The 13,920-nt window shown below is 41.7% G+C and overlaps 1 protein-coding gene across 1 annotated transcript; it reads left to right on the top strand.

Moving 5' to 3' along the window:
• Nucleotides 1-2,380: 2,380 nt before the first annotated feature.
• Nucleotides 2,381-13,388, top strand: otomp (otolith matrix protein). The gene is made up of 9 exons (XM_008291879.1): nt 2,381-2,471; nt 2,675-2,811; nt 3,231-3,333; nt 3,523-3,708; nt 4,522-4,696; nt 5,213-5,280; nt 6,630-6,814; nt 7,165-7,336; nt 13,312-13,388. Exons 1-9 carry the CDS (start codon nt 2,381-2,383, stop codon nt 13,386-13,388), a joined length of 1,194 nt encoding a protein of 397 aa, XP_008290101.1.
• Nucleotides 13,389-13,920: the final 532 nt, after the last annotated feature.

Below are 13,920 nucleotides of genomic sequence, written 5' to 3' on the forward strand. Positions count from 1 at the left end.
GTGTGGGCGAGCGCTCACTCACTAATGACATAAATAGAGCTCCACCGAGAGCTGGAAAAAAAACACAGAAAGTCATCCTTGTTTATAGCATTCAGGAACAATTCCTGGTTAAATCTCAATGAATGTTTGTCTTCCTGTATAAGACATTTGTGTTATAACTACCAATGACAACTAAAAGAGCAAGAAACACGTTTTATTGGTCAGTTACTGATTCCATCAATATGCACATTTCTAGATTTTTTTCAAAGCCTACAAACTAAAATGCAAAATTTACTTTTGGTGTTAAAATGTCATGAAACATTATTTAATTTCTAGTTGGTTATCACAACAACAGTCGCTGTCATTTTTAGGGACAGCTGCTATTTTTTAAAGACAAATCCTTATGTAACTCTATAGAAATAGACTTATCAGAAAATGCTCACACAAAAATAAACACTATCTATGAAAAGGTTCAATTATGTAGTAGTTTAGTAAAGTACCAAACTAAAATGTGCAAAATTCTGTCTTGAATCATTTAGATGAGAAGAAAGACAGTCTGTGTTTGTCACGTTGCACCATCTCTGCTTTTATCTTCATAATTTAATATGCTTATGAGTTTGTGTCGTGTTTTGCACTAACACTGAAGCTGTACTTAGGATCCAATCATCCATTTGTTTCATGGTGCTTCAACTTGTGGCTCCTCCTGTCCATAAGACAGAATGCATGCAGGACAGTCGATAAATCTGAGACAGAAAGGCATGACATACATTGCACATTCTTCTTTCCCCTTGATTGCTTCTTTTGTATACTTTCCGTCTTGTTTTAGCTTCTTATCCTCTGTGCAGCAGACTTTTTCAGTGTTATATCTTTAATTTAACCTTTGACCAGAGAGCAGCAGTTGAAAAACAGCCTTTTGACTTCTAATGTCACATTTACTTTGATACGCACTCTAAAAAGTAATTAATAGAACCTATTCCATCCACCGTACAAGATAAAATACCTAATTACTGATTTAAATAAACTATTTAAGTCCTTTATTTTGTTGAGTTCGACTGACATAATGTTGGTAATTGCATCAGCTTCATATTGTGTGTAATTTAAACTCCAATTTCTGCATTAAAACTAGATACAACATCAGGTGACTTAATGAAATTGGCTTAATAAATGATTTTTTCTTCACCTTGAGTTCAGGTTTTGAAGTCGCTTCCTCTGTCAGTCACCTCAATCTGCCAATTAAACATACATTTGATTTTTAAAGCAAGAAAAAATCCTCCTCACCTCATGTACTTTGTTGGTCGACCATAATTTCCTTAGAAGTTGTCACAACTCAAAAAGACTGATGCTAATTGCTGCAACATTGTTATTATTATTATTATTGAGCCCAAACATTATTTTTTAGCGTGCAAAATGATGCAGACGGGATTTTCACACACCATCAACTCAAGGTTAACCTCAGTGAAGCAGTGTTTTTTATGGGGGAGAACACTGTTTATTCTCACTAGAATTCTCTCAAAACTCTATATTTCACTCGGAGTATATGCGATTTCTCCATTTGAACAGTCCCTCTGTGCTTCCTTGACCCTTCGCTCAGGCATGCTGAGGATCAGATACCCCCATCCTCTCTGCAAAGAGTGCTCTAAAAAAACTGCATGAAAACCAATATGACCCTTCATCTCCTGAGCAGCCATGTGCATCTGAAATTGCGTAACACTGCAGCTAAAAGGTGGACGAGAAGATAAATTCATTTCTCACCTGTTAACATTTCTTTAATGAATTTATTTTTTTGTTGTAAAATAATTCCGGCGTGTTTGTGTGTGTGCAAAGAGAAAGAAAAGGCAGAATTGTATTAAGTGGCTGATATGTTTTCTCTCCGCTGGTTCTCTTGGCCACGAACAATAGCCGGTGCTGTTTGTTCTTGCCTACCTGGGGCTTTAGTCTCCAGTGAGTCGGAGCAAGACCCAGCCAGTATCTGTTCTCCACCAACACAGCTCCAGCACAGAGACACATTGTTCGCAGCTTTTTTAATTAAAGACCCCTGGTCGACACTCTGTGCCAGGTGACCTGAACTGCTCCGAGCCTACATGTGTCCACAGCTATCCCCTCCGCTGGGGATAAGTCTCAGTGGATAATTGGAGGGGGAAATGCTATACTGCTATCATGAGATGAGGAAGGATTAGCTACAGACGACTTCAACTTGAGAGGCGGGGATAGAGGAATAATGTGATGTTTTCTTCTTTCTACATTCGGCCTCGTTCTCCTGCCTATTGCCCCCTTTCTGACTCAAGACCAGGTTAAGAGTGAGGGAGGGGCAGCTGAGTGACTTTTTTTTTTCCCCAGTAGATTCCACCTGCTCCTCATCTCTGCTGAATTAGTCCCGAGCAAGTTGCCAAGCAGAGCCGACATGGATTGTCCTGAGAGGAGATTGCATGTAGCTTTCCTCCTTTTTCTGCATCTTCTGCTTGTCAGCTGTGTCTCCAATCAAAAAAGTACAGGTATGTCAATTTAGCACTATAAATAGACATATATATATATACATGTTTACAGTGATGGTTAAAACAGTTTTAAAAAGTGTGTGCATCCTTTGTTTTGTGGTGTTTGAGCTGTATTTATGTGCACTTCTCCTGGAATGTTTTCTTAATCAAGATTACAGTTTTAATCTAATTTGCAATATTTTTTTCCCCACTGTTTTGCTCAGTCTCCTGGTGTGTGCTGTCTGACGCCGAGGAGCAGAAGTGCTTGGATTTGGCCGGGAATGCTACAGCCCGCAACGTAAGAGGAACGTTGCAATGCGTCCGTGGCCTGAACACCAGGGACTGTATGGATAAAATCAAGGTACATGCATGAAGAAACAGGGATGTGGATTGTCCAGATTGTATTATAAAATATGCTTATATGACTTTTTAATAATTACTCCAATTGCACAGAGTAGAATCGGTTATTGCAGATTGTACGTTTTAGAGCGAAGCACTACCTTCAGCAGTGCTTTCTCAGGATGAGTCTGTTTTACGCCATCACAGTGGAATCCACATCTTCATTTGCTTGCCGTATATTTTTCAGAATTCTCTATGACCTGTCTAATAGAAGGTCTGTCAGATGCATGTCATTTGAAATTGCTTTGGCTCTTTTGAACTGGTCCTAAAGGGACTCACATACACACACACACACACACAAAAAAAATCTTGTTTCTTGTATATTTATCTGACAACCAAGTAGCCCGTAGTCATACATAAAACTGATTATTTTTTACTCAGAATGGGACAGCAGATGCAGCCTCTATGTTTGGAGACGACATCTATGCTGCTGGTTTCTGCCATGGGCTGGAACTTGCTGCAGGAGAGTCCCACAACGGTGTCGGTAAGCCACAAGTTTGAGCTCTGCAGCAGGTGATGAAAGAAGTATAAAATAGTGACATAGCTGATGCCCAGACATGTCGCACTTGTACATAATATGTACACCATCTATTGGAATATATGTTTTTTCCTCTCATTTTCTCACCCCTGACCTCCCTCCCTGTCTATTCTCCCCCACAAACCCTCCCTCCAGATGGCATCAGCTACTACGTGGTGGCGATGGCTCGTCGATCCTCGTCAGATCTTTCGCTGCTGGAGATGCACGAACGCAGCTCCTGTCACCCGGGAATACGCACCACAGTGGGGTGGACTGTCCCCATAGGCTACTTGGTAAACACGTCCCAAATCAGCGTAGGAGAGCAGTGCAACTTCCCCAGAGGTGAGGCCGAGCGGGACGGAGGAAAGAGGGGGAGAAAGAGACGGAAGTGTGTAGGTGTGTGGTGATGTGGAGAAAGGTATGTGAGAGGTTCGCAGGGAGGAAGGAAAGAGGGAGAAGCAGTGAAGCGGAACGTAGAGGAGAAGGGATGGAGGAGGTAAGAGAAGAGGAGCGCCTTTTTTTTCTGTAAATGTGAGATGGGTGAGGTAGGATGTATCAGTGTGGGGATGTAATGACCAAGACAGGTGGACACTGAACAGATCAAGATGGGAGATGAACATTTGTTAACCAGGATTTTTTTCCCCTAAATGTTGTGCTTCTTTTATTGTGGTTTTCTGACCTGGAGTTCCCAAGAATTCAGTCTTTCCAGGCTTTTCTCTAAAATATGTTGATTTTTTTAATGTGAAATAATAATATTGTCACCTTTTAGAGGTGCTTCCATTAAAAAAAAAACTGTTTAGGAAGAAAAAAATCTGTTTTTGGCTGAGCATAACTCACATCTAGAGTCACAGCCAGTGATGAAGTTTGGTTCAAAAGGGCCACAAGCCAAAAAGTTAGCAGGCAGAAAAAAATCAGAGCATGGCGGTTAACACTACAGATACAAAACTGAAAGTCGTTCAGTCTTATAGGATGATGAGATGCCAGCTGGAAGATACCAAAGTGTATTCTGCAATGCAAACACACCCAAATCCTCTAACCTCACTTTAACACACATTTAACTGTTCCTCTGAAGAACTATGATAATTTCATTGAGGTGTGAAGGGTTCTTCCGTCTCTCCCTCCCGACACTGACTTGTTCTCTCTTTCTGCTGCCAGTGGTGGGGAACTTCTTCGGGTACAGCTGTGTGCCAGGTGTGAAGGACCCCCAGCACGATCCCAGAGGCAACAACCCCAAGAACCTGTGCGAAGCCTGCATAGGAGACGAGAATGACAGACACATCTGTGCCAACAACCACAGAGAGAGGCACTACGGAGAGGCCGGAGCACTGAGGTACAGCTCTGACAAGGGGGGACCATATAGCGCCCAGAGGGGGGGCAGCTGTTGGGACTCTTGCCTCTGTGTCCACTTTGCTTTGATTCCATCTCAGTGTTCTGTCTCCATACAGGAAGAACAGCTCTGAAAGAATACAGCAGTGATAATAATAATAATAATCGAGTGATGAATAGGTTATAATTCTGGTGAGGCAGAAGACATTATATTAACAAACACTAACTCCACTCATTCAGACAGACTAGATCAAAACGAACGCACACAAACAACTAGTCAGTGTGTTTGAGATGGGAATAGAAAGATAAAAGAGCTGCAGGGGGTGATTTAACAGTTTCTTAAAGTGCAACAATATGTGGAGGAGGGAGTTTACTTATCGTCTCCAGAGTCGCACTGCTACAATAACTCATTCCCCGCCGTGCCGAGTCTTTGTTTTATTCATGTTTTGATCTATTTATAGACAAAAAGAGACGAAATGTGCTTGATTATTCTTGTGTTTTCTGTTTCTCTTTCTTCGAGGTGCGTGGCTGAGAACCTCGGCGACGTGGCTTTCGTCAAACACACGACAGTCTTTGACAATCTGGATGGTCAGTGTTTCAAATATTGTGCATTTTAAAGCTTGTTAAATAGTGATATAATTTGCTAATTTAAGGGACTTACAAGAGGACGAGGTTTCTTGTAACTAAAAGAGAGTGCTACTCCCTGTCAGGACACAGGATGTCAGTATTTCACAATGTATTTTGGTGTTTTACAGAATGTGAGTACGATGAACAGATTAAACTGAAATTATACAGTTAATGATCATACGTGTGGTTGTGAGACAGAGAGAACATGAGGAATATGAACAAAGGTGAACATAAGACTGACAACAGGTAAAGCTGACACATATCACACAGGCAGGATGGACAAACAGAGGTACAGACATTTTTTTGTCCAGCACCGAAGTGTCCTAATTCTCTGTTTGCTGCATCTGCTCCTCCGCTCTGGGCTACATCCAAAATTAATGGTGATCATTATCGCCGTCACGCTACACAGGCTCAGCTGGTACAGCTGAGAAGGAGCCGTTTGACGCTGGCTACAAACACTGTAGCTGTTTAACGAAGCATGCTTTATCATATGGTTCTGAAATGTCCGGAGTCAGGCCAATTAAGAGGGGTCAAGAAAACACAGAAGGTCCGTGCTGCTGTCAAGGGAGAACGTTGCTTCAAGGTTGTCTGCATTTTTCCCACATTACTGTTTGTTTTGTTAAATAGGGGTATGTTTCCTTTTTTTTCTTTTTTTTAAGGGCTTGTGTGGTCAAATCTGTCTAAATGAAGGTGGAAACTATTCAGCATATAAAATCAACATTCTGGTGTTTGAGAAGTTTGATAAATGTGCACCACAAACACATGAATACGTGCACAAAACAAGACAATTTCAGTTCTTAGTTGATGGTATGGAAAATAAATACCCCTCATATATAAGCAATCCTGTGAACATTCAGCCAGATACAAGGCTGATAATGCATCTTTCTAGACGAGGACTTTTGAACTGGTTCAAAGAAACACAGCTGGTTAGCTTAGCTTAGCATGAAGACTGGAAGCTTGTGTGGAACTACATCTTGGCAGGATGCAGGGACTTCCTCGAGGGACCATCGGGAAGCTGCCAGGCTTCCGAGCTCCGGGATCTCACTGCAGCTGGCCAAGAAGTAGTCCCTCTAAATCCATGCTAAAAAACCACAAATAGTCATTCTGGCACACATTAAACAAACAAGGCATAACATGTTCATGAGAGGGGTTAGCCGTGCTAGCCCTAGTGTTTGTAAAGCTAAACTATATAGCTTTATACTTAACAGTCGGTTGTAACACTGGGCAGGAAATTAAATATGAGCATTTCCCTCCTCTGTAACTCCTTTAATTAAATTAATCTCACATACAACCGCTTCTCTCCTGCACAGGTAAGAATCAGGAGTCCTGGGCCCTGGATCTGGAGCTGGAGGACCTCAAGCTGCTGTGTCCAGATGGAACTGAGGCGGGTCTGGACGAGTATGTGCGGTGCCATCTGGCAGCAGTCCCTGCAAACGCTGTGGTGGTGCGCATGGAGGATAAGTGCCGCGTCTGGAAATACCTGGAACGTTTACAGGTGGGTGTGGGTATGAATTGCATCAACTGTCTGTACATGTGTGTGTGTGTGTGTGTTTTTTGTTGTTGTTGTTGTTGTTGCCCCAGACCCACTTGTGTCTCTCTCATGTCTCTGTGGAGTCTGTATTATTGATCTGTGCGACCCGGTGCGCAGGTATTTGCTAAACTGCCATCCTTCTTCCTTACTGAGTGTGTGGGAGACGCCAGGATGACTGAAAGGTCCTGTGCTGCTCCCCGGGCTGCACATACGCCACAATCTCAAAGACACACATGCACACAGAACACGCCAACGCACATCCATGCATGCCCTCATGCATTAAGTGCTGTCACACACTTCTCTCTCTCCTGCAGAATGTGTTTGGCAACGCCACCGAGGGCTTCAGCCTGTTCAGCTCAGCAGGCTACGGCCAATCCGATCTGCTCTTCAGCGATGCCACCCACCACCTGCAGAGAGTTCTGGGTAGCTACACCTCTTGGCTGGGCCCCACTTACACCACCATCCTGCAGGCCTTCGAGTGTGAGGGTAAGAGTGATGCTGTTGCTGCTGCTGCGCCCCTATTTGCCTGTCTGCAAAAGTGTGTTTATGTGGATCTGCTGATGAAGAGTGGGTGGCTAAGTGGCTGGAAGAGTGTTTTCTGCTTTGTGCGTGCGTGTGTGTGTGTGTGTGTGTGTGTGTGTGTGTTTGTGTGTAGCCACTGCAGCTGTTCTCATTATTGCACTTTCCCACCAACAGGCTTCTGCTGATGGAAGAGGAGGAAGACATCCAGCGCATCAACTTCCACCCCATCCCGCTGTCTCCATCCTCCAGTTCTGCCTTCCCCTCCCTGCCATCTGCGTCCCTCTGCCTCGCTATCTCTCCCTTCTTTCTGCTTTGCTTACAATGTTTGTTTCCTCCCAGCATTTCACCGCCCAATCGCGATTACTATATCCATACCCTCCTCCATCCTAGACGTCCTCTTATATGCCAGCTAGAAAGGGTAGGACGACGCTGAGAGGGGTTAATCGGCTATTAAAATGTTCCTGAAATCGAGCGTGTTTTTTTTTTTTTTTTTTTTTAAAGACACTGGAAAATATAAAGGAATAGGACAGAAATAGACGATAATAGATTAGAAAAGAGGCGCAAGTTAATGACAGTTGTTATTGTGCTAATGAGGGAAGATGCTGATCAGGATTTTTGTAGAATTCCCTTAAAAAAAACATGAAACACACCCTGCAGAAAATTTCTTTCCATTAAACAAAAAAAAAAGTCTTGTGAACTGTTCCTGTGCATCGGTCGGGAAATTGCATCCTTCTTGGCTTGTTGCTTTAGCTTCGGTACCACCCTCCCGCCTCCCTTCCCCCTCCAACAGGGTCCGTCTCTGGCACTGAACAACTGGGTGCTATTAACTTTGAGCTTAGAAGTCTCAGTTACTGTATGTGTGCATGTGTGTGACTTTTTTTTCCCCCCTTCCCACAGCCATTATTCCCTTAATTGGCAGTCTGGCATATTATACTGTTTGTGTGTGAGTGAGGGAGAAAGTGTGTGTCTGTAGGTTTATGTGCCTATGTGTTGATAGGATTGCTGCTTTCCCATGGCTTGTATAGCTCTCTACTTTGGATCACTGCTTTCTCACGTCTGGTATGGTGGACTGGACTGTGCCAGCTGACAGCGTATTGTAACACGATACAGTTTGGAGAAAAAAAAAAGGGGGATTGAGGCTCCGGTTGTCTCCAATGACCCCTGAGTGAGTCTTTTTTTTTTGTTTTTATTAAGACTTCGATTATTTTATTCATCTGTGAAATTGATTTGCATCACGCAGCATGAACTCCAAGTTTCCTCCAAATCTGTCTCTCTTGCTTCTGTGTTTTTCCTGCAGTATGTCGTTTATGCTTTAACATCGGTACCAGTAGAGAGATGATGGGAGGTGAGAGTTACTAAAAAATTAGTCGGCTCAGCATGTAGTCTTATAAAAGAATTTGTCGCGAGAGAGAGTTTTACTGAATTTTCAATGACAAAAAGGTGATTATCCAAAAAAAAAAAAAGCTAAGATCATTCATTTGCCTGACGTGTTTACGGCGCTATAATTAAAGAATCACAGTAAAAACCACCAGCACAGTTTATAAGCCTTACTTGACCTACTGAATCATGTACTGTAAAATGCATCAACAGGCTATAATTCTGGGCACCTCTTCTTTTTTATTATTATTATTATTATTATTTTCTTTCACATACTGCACCACTGAGCTCAGCAATAAACTGATAAGCCGGATGAAGTTCTCCTCATCAAGTTGTGCTTTTGACCTCACTGTGCTGCAAGAACACACAAACGTACCAACACAGCAGTGTATTCACAGAAATTTGCAGATATTTCTTTTCTTTTTGTTTTTGCTTTGCCATCTGTGTATTTCTGTTGTACCAATTCAACTCTGGTTTGTACCACTGGTGCTATTTGTTTATTGTCCGACAGTCTTAAAAGATGCTTGATGTAAATACTCCTCGCCGCCTGAATGTGTAGAGCTGCAAACCTTCTTTTTATTTTTTATTTTTTTTCAACCAATTAAATGAATGATGATAAAGGAAATAATCCCCCCTCTTCCATTGAAGCTGATTTCTAATTATCCTGAAACGGCTACATGATATCTGTGTGGAAATGAATTACGCTCGATATCATCTCTGTCGCTCCGTCACACGCCTCTCACTGTCACTGTTTCTGCCTCTTGCGCACACATTCGCTCAGAAATAGTCTTCTTGCTTCCTCTCAGTCGCTCGGGTAAAAGAAGTAAGGAACAAGAGGAGGAGCTGGGATGAGGAGAAGTAGAAAAACGGAGGTCAAACACACAAAGAGCTGCATAGAGAGTCTCAGGTGCTCACTCAGGTGGAGAGAAGCACCTCCCAGGTAGGCACACCATCATCATAGGTGGTCCCCATGTAGAAACACAGCTCTACTCAGGCTACACTGAATGCACCTACTGGCACAGCTTCAGCCTGATTTACAACATTAATCCTTTGGAGAAAGCCTTTGCTTGTGATGGAGGAGTACCATTTAGCAGCGAGCAGATACTGTAGATTGAACTGCATTGCAGCAGAGTGCTGCAATCGCTCTCAATCCTCTGCTCTCCCGCTGCCCATTTTGCTGTAATGCACAAATAAAAAACAACAACACAGTCCTCTCAACCTTGAGGTGTGCGTATGAAAAGGAGAAAATGTGTCAGTGCCACTGGAGGAAAATGATAATTAGTAATTTTATTTTCATACTTGTGTACTAATGTACAAATAGCAGAAAAACAGATGAACAGAAAAGAGAGGTCAATAAACTGTGGGCTTTGGAAAATGAAAATAAAAAACACACAACAGATTAAGAGGAAAACACACAAACAATGCAGCATGAATACATTGGAAATATATTCTAATAAAAACAATGGAAAATAAAAAACAATCTACCTAAACACTAAATAATCATATTTCTGTAACTTAGCACAGCACCTTACTCTGATGTATTGCCATTATATGCCACTTAACATTCCTATTTCATTAATACTTTAGTTTTCACATATTTTTTGTTGCATGTTACAATTTACAAAACGTGATTATATTAAAAATTCATGCACTATTACTGATTAATTAGCTAAAATTAACCTTCCTTTAACCTTCAAGGAAATATAACACTGTTTACATTCATCTAACATCAATTGTTATTTACTTTTGCCAATTTATCACACAAACCATACAATCAGAGGTACGATATGCCTCTTTGCAATAGAGTTAAGAACCAAGTATTGTGTAGTTAAAACTGGTTCCACATTGACCAAATACACAATTGATTGCTAAATATACAAGGCAGCGTCTACCAATATGATGCATCCAGTCTACATAATAAAAACTTGAGCTGTTTATATGCAAACTAAATGTTGTTGATGAAACTCATTCAGGGCTTTTCCTTGTAAAGGAGCATTTTTAAAGTGTACTATTGTTATTTTCACTAAAGGATCCAAAGTTCCACCAGTGATTAAACTGCGGCTTTTACATCTTGATGCATCAGTAGAAAGCACAGAGTACTGTGAAGTGTATGGGCTGAAATACAAATCAATGAGCGCAGAGTTATTTGCAAAAAGGAAGAAAAAAAACCCACGATGATTGTGTTTTCGCTGTGACTTACATCATGATGACAACGATGAGTCATGTGGTGATCATGGGAAGCGATGTCGGATGTGCAAGTTTAACCGGCGAGATCAAATCCATAAAGACAAATTCGTGTCTGATCAAATTGAAAATGTCAGCACAAGCGAGCAGTCTAATAAATACAGGACACTGACATCACTCTAACCGACATAATCAATGCATCTGCTTCACTGCTTTGGCATTTCCCTTGTCTCCGAGGTATTCTGATGTAATGTGATACAAATAAGAAGCATCCAAAACAACCAGGAGACACTCATCACTATGAAATGTTAACCAAGTGAAGTAACAGATGGAGGTTAGAAGGTCTGTTGTAGTGCTTCTGGGTTTTGGTGCAGTGGTTTTGGGGGGAAAGGGGCTTTGAAGGCCAAGAGGGCGGAGCTACATAACTTCCTGGGTGTGTTTGGCAGCATGATACAGAGGTACAGTGCAGGAGTGAGTCAGGGGTGGTGGTTTCAGGTAGTCAGGTACTTAAACTTGTGATTTCAACAGTGTGTGTGTTGCATATTGTAGGCGAATATGTGGTAATCCAAAACATGTGACCACATTTGATATTATTTTGGTAATTGGGTGTAATTGTAGTCCTGTATAAAATAATGATGTAGAGGGGCAGAACCTTTGACGCTATGTGGTTGCAGCTCCCCGGTTGCATGGTGCCAACCAACTTCCTGTTACTGCTCATACGCAATCTGGAGGAAACCTTTCACCTAAAACAGTCCTAGTATGATTCAGATTTGATTAGATTCATTGGACTAAAGTGGCTCTATGCTGAAAGGACACAATGGACAGGAAGCTAATTACAGAAATTCAGAGTTCAGCCTCTACGACTTTTTAAAGTTATTGTCATTTCAATAAAGTCTGATTTGTTTATATAGTAAATGTTCCTGTTGGAGTTACTGATGTAATCCACAGCTGGTTATATGAGCCTATCAGTCCCGTCTCCCACAGTGTGAACTACTAACGACTCTAACGTCCAATCAGATTAGGCGTTATGGAGGACGGAGTTCTCTAGAGTGAAGTCGTACTGAAAGTTGGCCAAGTTGTAGTTTATGTCTCGGGACCGCTGTTGTTCCTATTCTCACACTCTACATGTATTTTGCAGTCTGTCTTTTCAGAAATTGTCTTTGTTGACGTGGTCACCGTGCCAGCCGGGGCCCGTAACAAATACATTGACTTGGTTAAATACTGTTGCAATAATGTGGCATAAATTCTATATGGCAGACTATATCTACAGGTGTTAATATTTACCTTCAGTTTAGCCTGTAGTCTGTGCAAATCCTGTGTAAGCTACAGGTGTTTCAAACAGATAGCTGCCTACACTGTAAAATAAATAAATAAAAGAAATATTAATAATAATAACCCCATAAGGAAATGGTGAAAGTGTGGCAGCAAAGGTGCTAGAAAAATACATTTAAAAAATGATAGAATTCCACAATGTAAAAAAAACAACATATCTGAAAATAATGAGATTTTTAGCTGCTTAAATACAATTTATGGTCACACATTGTAAAAGAACAAAATTGCTGTTTGTAAAAATATAGATTTTATATGTAATGGCCCCTTTTTGCTGACTTAAATACAGTGAAAGATATCGTAATATTACAGTTTAAAACATTATTTATTTTTTTAAATAGTAGCACAGTTTTGGTCAAATTTTTTATTTTTTTTTTAAATATGTAATTTTTTTTTTAATGCTCTAAAATGCTATTTTTGTGTATTTTTTGGATGTAGCTTTAAGATAAAATGTCATAAAAAATAAATAAAAATAAATAAAAATTCCAGTTATGAGAATACAGACATTTTTATGACATGTACAGTTTTAGTCTTTTATTTAAGGGCTAGTAATCTAACAAAACTGGAAAATCTGTAAAACAAGATATTCTTTTAAAACTACAGTTAAAAGTACATGAATTTGTTTTACAGTGTACGCTGAAAACCTGAGATTGCTGCAGGACTGAGTGGAGGAGGAGGGCCGCAGGTCAGAGGTCATCTGAACTTTTCGTAAGATAAGATAAGATATAATAAGATAAGACAACATAAGGGATTACTGGGAGTGTCCTTTTTGATCCGGGAGCGAACTCTTAGAAAAAAGAAAATTCTTGATTCTTAACCCATGTTTGATCAGTTTCAGTCCCAATAGAACAGACTGACACGTCCTTTAGCATAAGGAACTCTTCTACAGGTGCATAACGCAGGAACTTCAACTTAAGTAAAGGCTCCTGGTGATTCTCCTGCTCTTTCTGAATGACAACATGCCTACAAGAAGCGCGTGTTGGCGTGAATCCGTGCAGCCGTGTCATCTTGCTCATCCCGCACTTTTGCGGGTGTCTTTGTCTGCGCAGACTCGGGTGACGGCGCGGACGGGAGACGATTTGACCGGAGGTTGGGAGGCGAGAGCGACGGAGAAGAGGAGGGATGACAGTGATGGAGAGGAGAGGAGGGAGGAGAGTGACAGGTAATCCATCAGAGGCGTTACTGTCATTATTCAATTACCACCCATCCTTAGCACTCCTGATAACCCCAACACACACACACACTTACACACACAGAGACTCACACATGCGCACACGCAGTGGGAAGCTGCACCGGCTCGGCGGATCCTCTTACACAAAGTGGGTTTGTGCTGTGTGGGCGGTGAGGTGAGTCGGGACACGGGCCTTGGCACCAGTTCCTTATATGCTTTTAGTGCAGCAGACCCTTAAATCTCCGCTGCTTCCTCTCTCATGTCCCCATCACCCTCCTCACATCTCTCATCCCTCACTTTTTTCTCCCTCCACCCTCAGTTCCCACCGTATCCCCTCCCTCCTCTTCCTCCCCCCCTCGTCTTCCTCCTCTTCTCCACAGTTCATTCCGTCTCCTGAGCCCGGAGCAGATAAGGAACATGGAGTATGATTAGACGCCAGTGACACCAGGCTTATCGCTCCGCTCCCACAATGCTCCCCAGATCACTT

This window comes from Stegastes partitus, unplaced genomic scaffold (assembly GCF_000690725.1).
Source record: "Stegastes partitus isolate 25-593 unplaced genomic scaffold, Stegastes_partitus-1.0.2 Scaffold766, whole genome shotgun sequence".
Classification (NCBI taxonomy): domain Eukaryota; kingdom Metazoa; phylum Chordata; class Actinopteri; family Pomacentridae; genus Stegastes; species Stegastes partitus.